At 40.7% G+C, this 13,650-nt stretch overlaps 1 protein-coding gene across 2 annotated transcripts in view; it reads left to right on the top strand.

Moving 5' to 3' along the window:
* The window catches only part of CRYBG3 (crystallin beta-gamma domain containing 3), a 1,300,096-nt gene extending 1,295,950 nt beyond the window's left edge, over positions 1-4,146 (top strand). For both annotated transcript variants that reach the window (XM_069204785.1, XM_069204786.1), the window contains one exon: positions 3,732-4,146. In XM_069204785.1, the coding sequence (XP_069060886.1) occupies positions 3,732-3,820 (89 nt within the window). In that variant the 3' untranslated portion in view covers positions 3,821-4,146. The remainder of the gene's footprint in view (positions 1-3,731) is intronic.
* The last annotated feature ends 9,504 nt before the right edge of the window (positions 4,147-13,650 follow it).

Here is a 13,650-nt window from a genome sequence, read left to right as displayed (position 1 = left end):
CTTTGGACCTGTGGCTGATAATCATTAACAGGTTCCAGTTTAGTCATGTCAGGATATATTCTCTGAACTTGTATTTCTTGTGTAAAAGGCATATCAGGACTACTTTGCCTCTGCAATTTTCTCAAATTCGGTGTTACAGTACCCTGTATTGGTTCTGAAGGGGCAGTACTAGTGCTTGGGCCATTTTCGTTTTCCACATATGGTGGTGGACGGTCATTTAACAATTGCAGAATGAACTCCTCATCACCTGATTCATCTGACCTTTTCGAGGTTCTCTTATTTTCTCTATCTTTTGACTGACTCCTGTTTGTTTTATGGGTAGCTTTCTTTCCTTCCATCTCTGCTTCGTCAGTAATTGCTGGGAACAATTTGACTCCCTGCAATATATCTGATCTCCAGACCTTTTGAGTACTATCCCATCTAGCATCCGCTAGTGTCTTTTCTACTTTTCTCACTCTTGTCTCAAATTTATTTTGTAGTTGCCTTCTAGCCATTTGTCCCTAAATTGCTAATGCTTCAAACTGTGCTGGTCTTGGAGGTATTTTCATGTCGTATAGCACAAATCTTAAATTCTCCAAAACTCTTAGATTAAACGTCCCATGGATAGGAAACGCTACACTTCCATGCTTTTCTGTTCATTTACACCATTGCTTTAACCAAAGACATGGTGCAACACCCTTTTCTTCAATTACGATGTAAGCTGGTGTACCCTCAGGCGGTGTTTCTTCTCCTACATTTGCTTTAATATATACATCTCCCCTCAAGGCACTCTTTAATGCTTTGAAAAATGTCATCTTTCCGTCCTTTATTTTCTCAAAATGTAATCAATAAGTGACTTTAATTCCCAGAATACTCTTCGCTTGCCTTTCCCCACCAATTGCGCTTCACGGACTGCATCCAATCCGTGCGCGACCCTTCTCTCCAACCAATCTATCCCAGCGCGGCTCCTAGTGACGTCACACTCACACACTGCGGCTGACAGTCTTGCGGCTTGTCCTCCTTCATTCAACTTCATTCAACTCAAAACTAATTTCTGCAATATATTGCGAGCACTAACCAAAAAGAAGAAAACAAATCTGTCCGTTTACTACAGGAAAGGTAATACAATTGCTTCAGAAACCTTAAGGATTTTTCACTAGCCTCAGCAGTTATTCCATCTTTCTCGGTTGCCCACTTTCGCAAGCAAAATTTGACTTGCAAACTTTACTCTCAACTGATCAATGAACTATTCTAGTGCACCTTAGAATTCGTCAAATCTCAAAGTCGAACATTTTCTTTTATTCCTCAACATTCGTACTGACTTGTTGACCACGCCCGATCAACCTATTAAACCGAACAAATTACAACATCAATCAAGTGTCTCATACACCTTTCAACATACTCCGGAGTCTCTTGACCTCGCAGGGCCCGTCTCAACATCAACAACCACGTGACAATTTTTTTCCTGCACAAAGCGCTACACACATATGAAGTTCGACGACTTCCCTACTTTCACATTTTGGAGTACCACTCTTCTAAAATTTTAACTGGAGTTCGTAACCCCCTAAAATCCTCACAAACTTTACAATTCATCTGCGGCATAAGCTATGCAAGCGCAAAAACCCTAACTTTACTCATACCGTCACTAGAAACGCCAAAAATATTCTCACACCTCCATTTCCTCCATTCGCAAGCTCCGAGATTCCAGGAAAGTCATTGGGGATTTAGGGCATCATCATCTCACCAAATTGTTTTAATAAAGAAAATTCTAACTTGAATCCGTCTATTGTTCGGATGGGGTCCCAAAGGGCCAAACCATCCTTTGCTACCATCTACTGATAGTGTCCAGTCCCTATAAATTACTTATGTTTGGACACACCAGAGGTCGGTGAACCTTTTGACCGGGTTGAGTTCTCCTCATCCAAAGAATTGTCAAATCCCTCAAATCAATAATCAATAATCATTTATAATCAATAACCAATATTCGATTAGTAATCAATCAACAAATTAGTTAAACAGAAAATCAGTAATTAGACACACCATGACCTTTCAGTCATGAATAACCACACCTGTTTATTAAAAGTTAATGAGTTTATTTCCCTATATTAACAAAGCTAACACAATATAAGTAAGTCTCAAAATCAAATGATACACATATACGAACATTACTGGCTGTCCATAACGACGGAAGAAACGCAATCTACGCAAAACTTGGATTATAATGCACTCGGCTATAGCAATACAAATCACTAATAAAAGTAACTGAAAGTGACTAATTGCATACATTGGTCAGCATAACAAGATTTCAATTCAGCATGGTGCATCAAATGAATACCTCAAGTAACCTCTGATTAGCATTGGCAGGTGGGGCTTCATGCAAAAAATGAATTTAATCAACATAAATTTAGAAAATTCTAGCTTAGTCTCTGTCAAAAATAAGCAGTTGGTACCGAAGAAGGAAAATACAACGAATAATACATTTATCCTTTTATAATTACCAAATACAATCAGCATTCAAGGAAAGTCTTCGTCCTTCAGGTACCGGTTCGATCAGCCTGGGGCAAACTTCAAGGAGGCAAAGTTTTAAGTCAAGTTTTCCTTGCAGCAGCAAGGAAAATGGGTGGAGGCAAAAGTTATTGTATGGGCAAAGCAAGTAAAGCTAAAGTCTCTAGGGTGAGAATTCTTTAAAGTCTCTCTCTCTGGAATAGAGAAAAAGCATCAAAGTGTCATCAAAATGGATTCTCGAATCTGGCTTCAAAATGGCATCAAAGAAAATGTCTGGCTTCTCTTCGTCTGGTGGGATTAAGTAAGAATAGTTCCAAATTCTTCAGGTTCTTCCATTGGAGGGTCCATGGGGTGATTTCCTTTTGACCAATGAATAGTGTCTTTATTCATAATACTCATCTACGCATAAGGTGTCCTTTGAGTTTTGGAACACAAGTAGCAACAAAGTTGCCAATTAATTCTGCTTCAATGTCTTTATTGCCTGCACCTGCATAAACTGACATTGCTTCAAAGGGGATGAAAGTTACCTAACACGCAACCTTGAGATAAGTGTATTAGTCATTCTACTGGAAAAATACAGCTTTTAAAGGTTTAAAACACGTCTTTGTTAATACAAGTGAAAACTTACGCAGTTAAAATTGAGACCAGGCAACTAGGCCAAAGCCTCTGCTAAATTTAAGCTAAGCATATAACAGTTTAACAAGAAAATCATAGAATATAGCTGCAATTATGACATTTTTTATATATTTGTCGGGTTTCATGATTAATTAAGCTTGTTAATACAAATGGCGACCTACTTCGTGGGCACATTTTTCTACATACATTAATTTTCTTTGCTAAAATCACATTGTCTTATACGATTTTGTTACATGATATATAAATGTTTGTTAGTCTTTCTTTTTCTGCTTCATCAGGTCTCTGTGGAAAACAGCACAAAAGAGGATTATGTATGTAAGAATTGTAAACGTTTCATAAAAACGCTTTGCTTCGTTAACACGTATTTTGTATGTAGAAGAGAAAGAATGTTGAAACATTTCTATGCAGAGTGCAGCAGACAATGTGCACTGCCTGACTGGAATTTTAATATTGAGGTTTTGTTTATCCTTCATGAATAGAATTTTGATTGAACAGTGAACAACGCTAACGCTATCTATTGTGGCTTGGGCATTAGTTATACCAATGATGGTACTCCAGTTGACCATGATGCACATAAATATTGACGATATTTCTTTTCTTGTTATACTTAGGAGGAAATTATTATGACAAGAACAGCATTATTGTAAATAATCCAGTGGCAAATCAACTTACTCAGAAATGGGAGATGGAAATATTGTGAACATCGAATCCAAAACGTGTAATTATAATAAGAAAAGCAATGCAGTGTATCAATAAGTCCAACAAAGATTGAGAAGGAATTACTGAAGTACTCATTATGGTTTTGAGTTGAGTTTTATGTGGCATGGTTTTCAGTTGCCTTCTATGTGGATCTTCCCACATAACATCTGGGAGAATTTTACAAAACCACTTACCTAATGTGTTGGCAGAAAGCGCATGGAATCTTGCAGCATATAAGACAATTGCCAAGGACAATTTATTTTGCAACATATGTGTATTTTTATAATGAGATTCTTTATTTTTAAATAAATTGTTCCAGTTCTAAAATGTGAAGTGAATGTAGTCCTTACCAGGGAAACTTTGCAAACAGTGACTAATCTTTCCAGTAAGTGTGTTTTACTCACACTTACTCCTTTTACGGATTGCAGTTCCTACTAAGTTATGTGCAACATTTGCATGAGGGCAGACTTAGTAAACTGCTGTGTTTCCTGATTGTTCTTCTTCGTCACTGTTTCTGTCTTCCTTCAGCCATGTGTCTTTGCTTCAAGCCAGTATTGATTCTTTTTGCACTAGATTTGTATCTGACAGTTTAACATAGACAATGTACGCGGCCCAAAATTGAGGTGTAATGTGCGAATAGTACAGTAATATCCTACACGTTTTATATTCTGCTCCTAATAACTAGTGACTACCATTACAACATATTTGCATCTGTAGATGTGGAGAAGTACTGTGGGTAAGTGTAATCCAGACTTAGGGCCTGATTTAGATCTGGGCAGTGTTATTGCCAAGCCGCGTCGGCGGCTGACCTGAGAACACTATCAAGTTGACGGTGTTCCGCCTGCCATATTTATGTTACAGTTATGTCTAGTGGAGGTCTGGCAATGGATTGCTGATGGAGGGAGACGGCGGCGGAACACAATGGACTTAGTATAATGGCACGGGCTATGGAATGGAGGTAACACACACACTCTATCTTAGCCATAGTTGTCCCCCTGCACTACACACTACACAACCCGTACACACCATCATCCATTACAATTCCAACACAGCACATCCGGTACATGCCAAAAACGCACATTGACATACATCCAAGACATAGCATACACACACTATTGACACTGCACCCACTCACGACAACCAACACAACTACACACTCAGCTACACAGACACACTCACACACCAGCACAACTACACACATCACAACAATTTCTGCCACACAACAACACTACCTGAATGTGTCACATGGCAACACAACATACACACCATCGGTCTCACATACAAGTGACACACATACAGATACAACTACACCACCTACTCTAGCTCCAGATAGCACAAACCTACCCGTACTGGTCCCTTGCAGTGGGCACACAGTGTACTGTCATTGTGATGGCAGCTTTCATTTTGCAATGAATGATAACACCACAATGACAGTTGTGTATGTGTGAGATATGCATGTTGTGCCAGTGTGTCGCCAGCCAAATGTAACACAATTGTCTCCTTAACATATGCATGTCACAATGATTTTTAAAAAAATTGCTGTGACATGTATTTGACTGCAGTAGTCCTGACCTCCTGTGCATTGCCCACCCAATGTACCCTGACAATGTGGCGTCCCTACCTTCAAGTTCCGGCAACCAGGGGGGACGTGTTTTTTTTTTCTGTGGGTCAATGGCAGCAGTACCAGCAGGTGTTGTCCAGTCGTGTTTAGTCAAAGACTGAGGTGGAATGGGGAAAAAAGGTGAGTTTTCACTCATTTCCCCCCCCCCAAATTCGCCAACTCAGAAGTGGTCGGAACGTGTGGCAGTAAGGCACATCCATATCTGATCGACGGGAAGGTGGCTGGGGTTCTGCAAGCATCCACTTTTCTCTCTCTTGCCATCGACTTGGGCGTGTTTTGGGGTTTTTTTGGGCAGAGACAGCGGTTCAAATGTGGGTTTTCGTTTATGGGACCACCAACATGTAAATATGTTGGGCAGACCATCACAGCGGCAGATGGGTTTTCAGTTGAAAAGTCAACAGCGGGACTGTTGCCGCCAACATCTAAATCAGGCCCTAAATATTTAGTTACATTGGAATGTATAATGTATTTTAGCATGTAGAAGTGCAAAGAATAGGCCAGTGAACAAAAACAAAATGACTCAGGATGGGCAAAGCTTTACTTGTGTATCTGATAGTAACCGGGTTAGAATATAAAATATACATTATGTACAAAGCCTGGTATGAAGCTCAGTGATTAAAAAGCAACTTGTTAAATTGGTGTGTTTGTAAGCACACACATAGGCCACGTGGTGTCTCTTTTTTTTCTTTTAAACAATACTTTGATTTGGCTGCTACAAACTTTCTTGTAGCTTTTAGTTCCTGAATTAAAGATGTAGGAGGCGTCTACTTCTTTTCTGTACCTAGCTCTTCAGCCTTCTCTTAGTTCATCAACGACAGAGGGCTACTACAGCCAACTCACATGAGAAACAGTGACTACCACTTCTCAATAACTGTCACACAGTCTCATAATTTCTCTTTTTTTTTTGTTACTGTGTATGTGTGTGTGTTTGTGTGTGTGTGTGTGTGTACGCGCACTGGTAGCAGTTGCAGGAACATGCAATGGCGTGCCCAGTCTATGCTGGCAAACTAATTGACGTGAAAAGAGAGCATTGACTGGCAGGGGAGCTACCTTGCCACAACTCTGAATCATATGATGTAATGATGTTCTACCAGCGAATGAGAATGCATCTATTGTAGCTCTTGCTCCTCCTTCTTGAATGTTCTGACGGTACTTATTATGAAGTAACCAAACACTGACAATTAAACAATATTGCTTAGTGGTTGCATTATACTGCAACACAAGCTTTTATAGCTTTTCCAAAATGTAAGTCTCATAATATGTTTTCTGTACCGCTGCTGATCATAGCTTGTGCCTTTCAGTGGCATTAATAATAGTAAGCCTTTAACTTAGATTCGTAATCTTGATTGATGGGCACTTAACTCACAGTAGCAATAATTTTCGACCCATCTCCATCTTTCTTTACTGTAATAACTTTCAGTAACCCTAAACAGTTTTTCCAGAGCTTCGGCAAGGCATCGGTTGGGTTTTAGATCAATCCATGTAGATATGTAATAAGCTTTCAATATAGAGTTAAAGCAGAGCCTCGAACAATTAAATACCAGTGTAATCCTAAGAATTGTGATTGGCTATGAAATTCTTGCCTGTAAAAGCATGTAAAGTTATCTGTGTTCTAATGAAAAAAATAAATAAATTGGCAGCTTTAAATTGTTTTGATTTTCAGTTATTTGACATTAGCTAATCAGTGTAAACTAAATATTATGCTAATATTTCACACTGCTCTGTTCATTTGTTTTGTCTATTTTGAGGTGGAAAAGAAAGCCACAAATGCGTTAACCAGAGATTTTCTTTATAAAAGTGAAAATGAAGTATGCTTCAGTCGTAAAATTCTGGTATATTTATTTTTCTTCTTTTTTTCTTGCATAAAAGGTGATTGTGCAAAGTGATATAGTTCTAAACGACTACCTCTATGCCCTTGAGTATTTACACAATACTGTACATTGAAGAATACTAGATGGATAAATGGTTTGTAGATTGATTCCTACCTAGGCTTCTCTTGGATTTGGACTGCATGCCACCTGTACAGAATTGGTGCTTACATTTGTCTCCTGCTTATAATTTACCTAAAAATGTAGACAGATGTCCCAGATTGCATTTTTCCATTATAGCAAAATTCAAGAGGGATGTGTTCCTAGAGAAATGCAATTTATGTTCTTGTAGCTCCATTATGTAAATCACCAGTGCTGCAGGCTTTTGTATTAGCCAATTCTGAGTGTGTGTTTGTACATAATGTGTACTTTTTTGGAAATACATTTTACTACACAAAACAGAACACTGCTGTTTAGTTTATGTTTGCTTTATTAGGATATTTCATGTGGCCTTAAGTACACTTAGCCATACCATAATGGGTGGGGTATTGCTGGCAACCAAGGAGCTCTGTGAACGCATTTATGTACCAAGACACCATTGAGATGCTTTAATAAGGCCATTAGGCTCCCAAAATAACTATTTCGTGATTTCTAGATTTGGAGTAGGAGACAACCTTAGCTGTTCCCCAGAGCTTTCGTTACTAATACATAAGTAATATATCAAATAATCATATTAAAGGTGAGTATTAGGGTCAGTCACGTTTTTCCATCGTTTGTTGTGTCATTCACATTTTGTGTCAGCTCATAACAAACATAGAAGAAGCAGAGATTCAGATCCAGTCAGCTGTTTTGTTGTTAGACATGCCATTTACATTTTTGGTCAGCCGTTCGTTAATCAAAAAGTTTATAGCATATGTGAAAAATATTGTTCAACTCTGTTATTGACACAGAGGCGGGGATTAAGCATTGTCTTTCCTCATTTAATTTTACAGCAACCATGTTACGTGAGTAAAACAGAAAGCTCAATACACAGCAAAGAACTGCAGTGTCAATGGTTGTTTGAAGGAAGACTGCAAGTTACATCAAAATAGTTAAGCGCCAGTAGCATAACAGCCAGCAGTATAAACAGTCTTAACACTCATAGCTCTATTTCCTCTGTCTGCATAAAAAGTGAACTCTCCACATAACGTTACTCTGGCTTTTATTCTGACACTGTAATCAGTGGAGAACAGTCAGTAGACTGAAGTGGAATGAACACTTATAGCAGAATGGGTGGGATAGTAACAAATCAGACAATTGCACAACAATCTGAACATTTAGTAAGCATGTTGCATAAAAACATCCAGTGTGGGTGGGATAACCCCATGTCCTTAATAGAATTGAAAATTTGTGTTCACATATACTATAACATTTTTGATTCTGTGACAGGACCGGAAGCCTTATAATATGCAAGTTTAAAAGTCTTCAATCACAGAGGAAAATTATTACTTACTTGTTCATAATAAAATTGATGAAAACAGACTAAAAAGACCAGTCGGTCATGTGCTTAAAGTCCTGTAGGCTAATAACTACAGAGTAAGATATAATGTCCATGGCTACCTCACTGAGTGAGCCTGGAAGAGGGGGTGTCAATTCCTGCTTTTAATAAATTCCATTTTACCCACTTTGCCAACTTATGCAACAACACTGGAGTGTAAGGAATGGCAATATAAATGAGGAGATGATCTGTCAGGGATGAGCTGAGATTGCTTCTGCTGCAGTGATAAGCACAAGGGCACTGGACAATACTACTTGGGGGCTGTTGGAAGAGATGCATATGGAATCTGATTTGAAAAAGCCTTCCATTGTAAAGAACTTACCTGCTTGATCCAAGGCTCTTACATTTTAAATCCTCTGGTAAGATGCAAGTCAGGGAAGTAAGGACAGTTTTGCTTACAGTTGTTCGCAAGGGAAGGAGCGATTATGTGGCCACTGTTGCAGGAAACTCATTACAATATAAACATCCCAAAGGACATCATAACTGGGCCTAGGTGGAATGGTGAAACATTGTGTGGAGAAGGTTGGATACCAGAGGTCAGTAAGCCACCGGGATGTGGCCTGCTAAAATAGCAGACTGGTATAAGTTAACTGTTCGGTAAGAGAGACCCTCCGCCACCAGACTAGCAAGAATGTTGATTTTGAACTTAATATCAGCTCCCAGGAGATCGGCATCCAGTTGAATGCACCAGTGTGTCCATCTACCCCAGGCTGACATATATAGCATTTGTGGGTAGAAAATGACCAGGCTTTGTTGATGAAAGAGAGAGATTTGCTTGAAAGGTCTGGCATTTGCCAACTATCTCTGAAATATTACATGCTACAAGTTGTAGCTGGATGTGGTTAACTAGGGGATGGGTTTGGTCTGTTCGGTCCAAGAGAGTGTTTAGAAAAGATGAGAGAAGACGAGGTGATTGGTGAGATAGCTAACAGGATTGGAAACCAAGACTGTGTTCTCCATAATGAACTGATCAAAATTAACTCTTTTGATTTACTCTGGCAATCACAGCAAATGGAGGGAAGGCATAATTCCTTAATTTCCATTCCAGAATGAGGACATCCACAGCTATTACTAACAGATCTAGTTTCTAGCTGTAAACAAGGATATCAGAAAAGTTAATCTGGAAGTGAGAGAAACTGAGTTGTTGGTTGAGGTGGGGTCTCAGCCTTTTTCAAGTAACAGCCACATGCCTCGTCAGAACATAAGTCACTAAATTCACCTATGTTAAACCCTCCGGTATCCAGGCAATATAAGCAGTCAGACTTAACTTGGAGGCTTATTATGAAGAATTTATGCAATGCACAAACAGCTCTTGCACTGAAAAGGGCAGAGGGAATGAGAGACAGGTCTGCACTCTCCCCGCTGAATATCACTAACACATTGGAGGAAACATGTCCCACGTAAGGTTAAATGAGAAACCCCTGTATCCTCTGTATAGGGTAATACCCTTTTTTTCCTGAGGCTTTTTTCTCGTTACCTGTTAGAAATGGCTTTTCTGGTTGGCTAGGGTGTGCACCTAAGCCAGGCAGAACCCACCCCTCTAGTCAGGGCTTAGTAAGTTACACACCAAAGATAACTGGTACTCACCCCCTGGCAGCTTGGCATGGAGCAGTCAGGCTTATCCCCAGAGACAGTGTGTAAAGCATTTGCGCAGTCACACCAGTGACATATTAAATAGACCACAAAAGGTCTCCACACAGTTATATATACAAATATATAGTATATTGTACATAGACCCCAGTGACACAATCATAAATACTACACAAATTATGCAAATACTGAGGTACTCATTACACTGACCACACAAGAATCTGAACAACACACATTATGACATCTGTGCATAAAATACAACAGGCTATAGCCGAAAACATGTGAATTACCATATATCATTCGTACTACGCATACCCTACCGATAGTACTCATTTTCCTGATCACAGCACAAAGAAAATTATAAAACTGCAGCCAGTACTTCTCCAGATATGCACATTTAATAGCATTGCAGTCAGTACCTCTCCAGATATGCACATTTAAACCACAATAGGTAAAGCGCTGAGAAATTCAGTATCTAACTCAACTGGGCTCCTTTTAGAAGCTTGATGGTAAAGCCACAATACGACCACAAAAGACCAAGTCGACATGTAATAAGTACATACTATGCAAGTTACACACTTAAAACAAGTATCATTTGTTTACAGGCAGAAAGCCACGTCACAACGACAACAAGTATAACGTTGTAGGTTTGCAGGTTTAGGAGAGTTATCATAAGGGTTGCATTTACTACCAAACATATGATGAAGGAACCTTTGCACACTAACTATGCATTATAGGGAAATTCCTTTGGTGTTACACAGAGGCGATTACTCCTGCCTCCCCTGGAGACCTCCATCAGTGCAGTGGTCAAATTTATGGCCAGCAGGGTCCTGCAACAAGGAGCGCACAGGTCTGAATATTTTCAACCAGCACCCACTGCTGCAGCTGCGGGCTGGGAATATTCCTGCAATCACCTCTCAATAGCGCATGCTGTCATTGGTACTGCTCATGTCCAAATAATTGAATTACACTGATAAGATGAGGGAAGTGTCCAACAAAAAGAAACAAGTTTACGCTCCCATTGCAACCACACATGTGTTGCTGTGGATCAGGCAAGAGGTACCTCTGTGTTACGGCTGCCAGGGCAGGGAATCTTGATGCAGGCTAAGCACCCTCCTGGGTGTCAGTTGTGCCAAAGCAGAGATCAGCTGAGTCTGCGGTGACCTTCTCCCCTGCCAGGGGGTAGGCATACTTCATGTTACTGCAGCAATGCGATCCCTAGGAAGTTGTGTCGACTCCTTGGCGGCTCCCTGCTCACTTCAGCACACAAGGGTGGGGTGAGGAGGCTGCATGGACAAAGAGATTCCATCTGTTGCTGCGCGCCTCGGTAGCAGCCTCCAGCGATGTGAGCCCAGTCACACGGAGGTGAACAGCTCCAAGTGGAGGTGCCCAAGAAAAGCGTGCACCACGCTGTGGGGAAATTGCGAGGGGCAACAACTCATATCACACTGCTGCCAGACTCACCGGGTAGAGTTTGGCAGGGGTACTTGGGGGCAGTCTAACTGGTAGGGTACAGTATTAAGCACTTACCAGGCGCTAGGGACCAACCTAAGTGAGAGTGCAAAGTGCTCACCAAGGGCTAGTCAGGAGATGGCCAGGGAGCAAGAAAACTGCATCCTCTCCGTGCTGGGTTCCCTGGGAGGCACTAGACAGGGGCACAACCAAAGCAGACAGGCCAGCTCAGCTAGATGGGTGGTGGTTCCTCCTGGCAGTCCTGGTAGTGCCTGGGTCATAAAACTTTAGGGCGCAGCTGACAGCTGGGCAACAAGCAGAAAATCACTTCAGAGAGACCTTTATGCCACCCAGCAGGGCAAAAACAGAAGAGCAGTCCAGATGAGTCCTATGTGCAGTCCAGCAGTCATTCTGGCAGAGGTTATGTTCCAGTTCCCAAAGTGCTCTAAAGATTATGGAGTCCGAGCCCCTGTACGTATACTCAGAAATACCTTTGTTCAGGGGATAATGTCAAAGGAACCCTTTCTAGTGAAGCACAACACCCTTTCAACCCAGCCCTGTCGCTGGACATCAGTAGGGGGTAATGACCCCAATGTGAGAGGGCAGGACACAGCCTATTGACATGTAAGGTATGAGTGACCCGCCCTCTCCCCAGCCCAGGAAGGCTATCAGTATGCAGATGCATTTTCTGTCAAACCCAGCCCTTCCTGCGTGATGGCTCTCTGGAAAGTATGCACCAAGTGCGGCTGTCACTCTACCTCAGACGTGGAGTGGAGTGAGGCTGCAATGCACATAGTTATAAGCACAGAGTAATCCCCACTTACTAAAAGCGGCATTTCTAAAATAGTAATGTAAAGTCCACCTAAGCAGAGTTTCTCACAACAATTCCAAACATACCCATGCTATTTCTTAAAGATCAGAAATTACCACTTAGATATATATATAAATATATAAATATATATATATATATATATATATATATATATATATATATATATATATATATGGGATTTCCTAATGCAAACCTATGTGAGAAGCAGCCCTCACAGTAGTGAAAAACAAAATAGGCTGTTTGTCACTACTAGGACATGTAACACACAAAAATATTTGTTCTACCTTTTTTATTCACAGCACCCTGCCCATAGGGCTATTTAGGGCCTACCTTAGGGGTGACTTAGGTGTAGTGAAAAGGGAGTTGAGGCCTTGGCAAGTAGTTTGACTTGCCAAGCCAATGTGTCAGTAAACTGTGCATGCAGGCCCTGCAGTGACAGGACTGAGACAAGTTTGAAAGGATACCTCTGTGGGTGGCATAATCAGGGCTGCAAACCCTCTAGTAGCATTTAATTTTCAGGCCCTGGGGATATGGTATACCACTTTACAAGGGACTTATAGGTAAATTAAATAAGCCAAAAATAATCATATCAAGTTTTTAGAGTGGAGAGCACATGCACGTTAGCACTGTTGAAATGTCCAGAGTCCTAAAGCCCCAAAAAAAAGAGGGTCCGAAAAATAAGAGGAGAAAGGCAAAAAGTTTGGGGATACCCCTGCAGAAACGGCCATTTCTAACAGTCCCTATTGTCAGTTAAGAATACCGAAGAGATATTAATAAAAATATACTGGATGACCTCACACATCCTCCTGGGTGTCTCGCTTCATCATCGGTCCCCCTGTGCTCACCTAGGAATCCCCTAATTGGGGCACGAGCCCTTAGTTACATCGAGGGTACCTACATGGGGAAAAAGGCAAAGGATCCAGATAAGGATTGAAAATCTCACTTCCCCTATGGACATTACATTTTATTAGGTGGGTGGTGAGGAGAAGAT

This window comes from Pleurodeles waltl, chromosome 8 (genome assembly GCF_031143425.1).
Source record: "Pleurodeles waltl isolate 20211129_DDA chromosome 8, aPleWal1.hap1.20221129, whole genome shotgun sequence".
Classification (NCBI taxonomy): domain Eukaryota; kingdom Metazoa; phylum Chordata; class Amphibia; order Caudata; family Salamandridae; genus Pleurodeles; species Pleurodeles waltl.
Note: the sequence above shows the minus strand (reverse complement) of the source record. Positions and strands in the feature narration are given on the sequence as shown.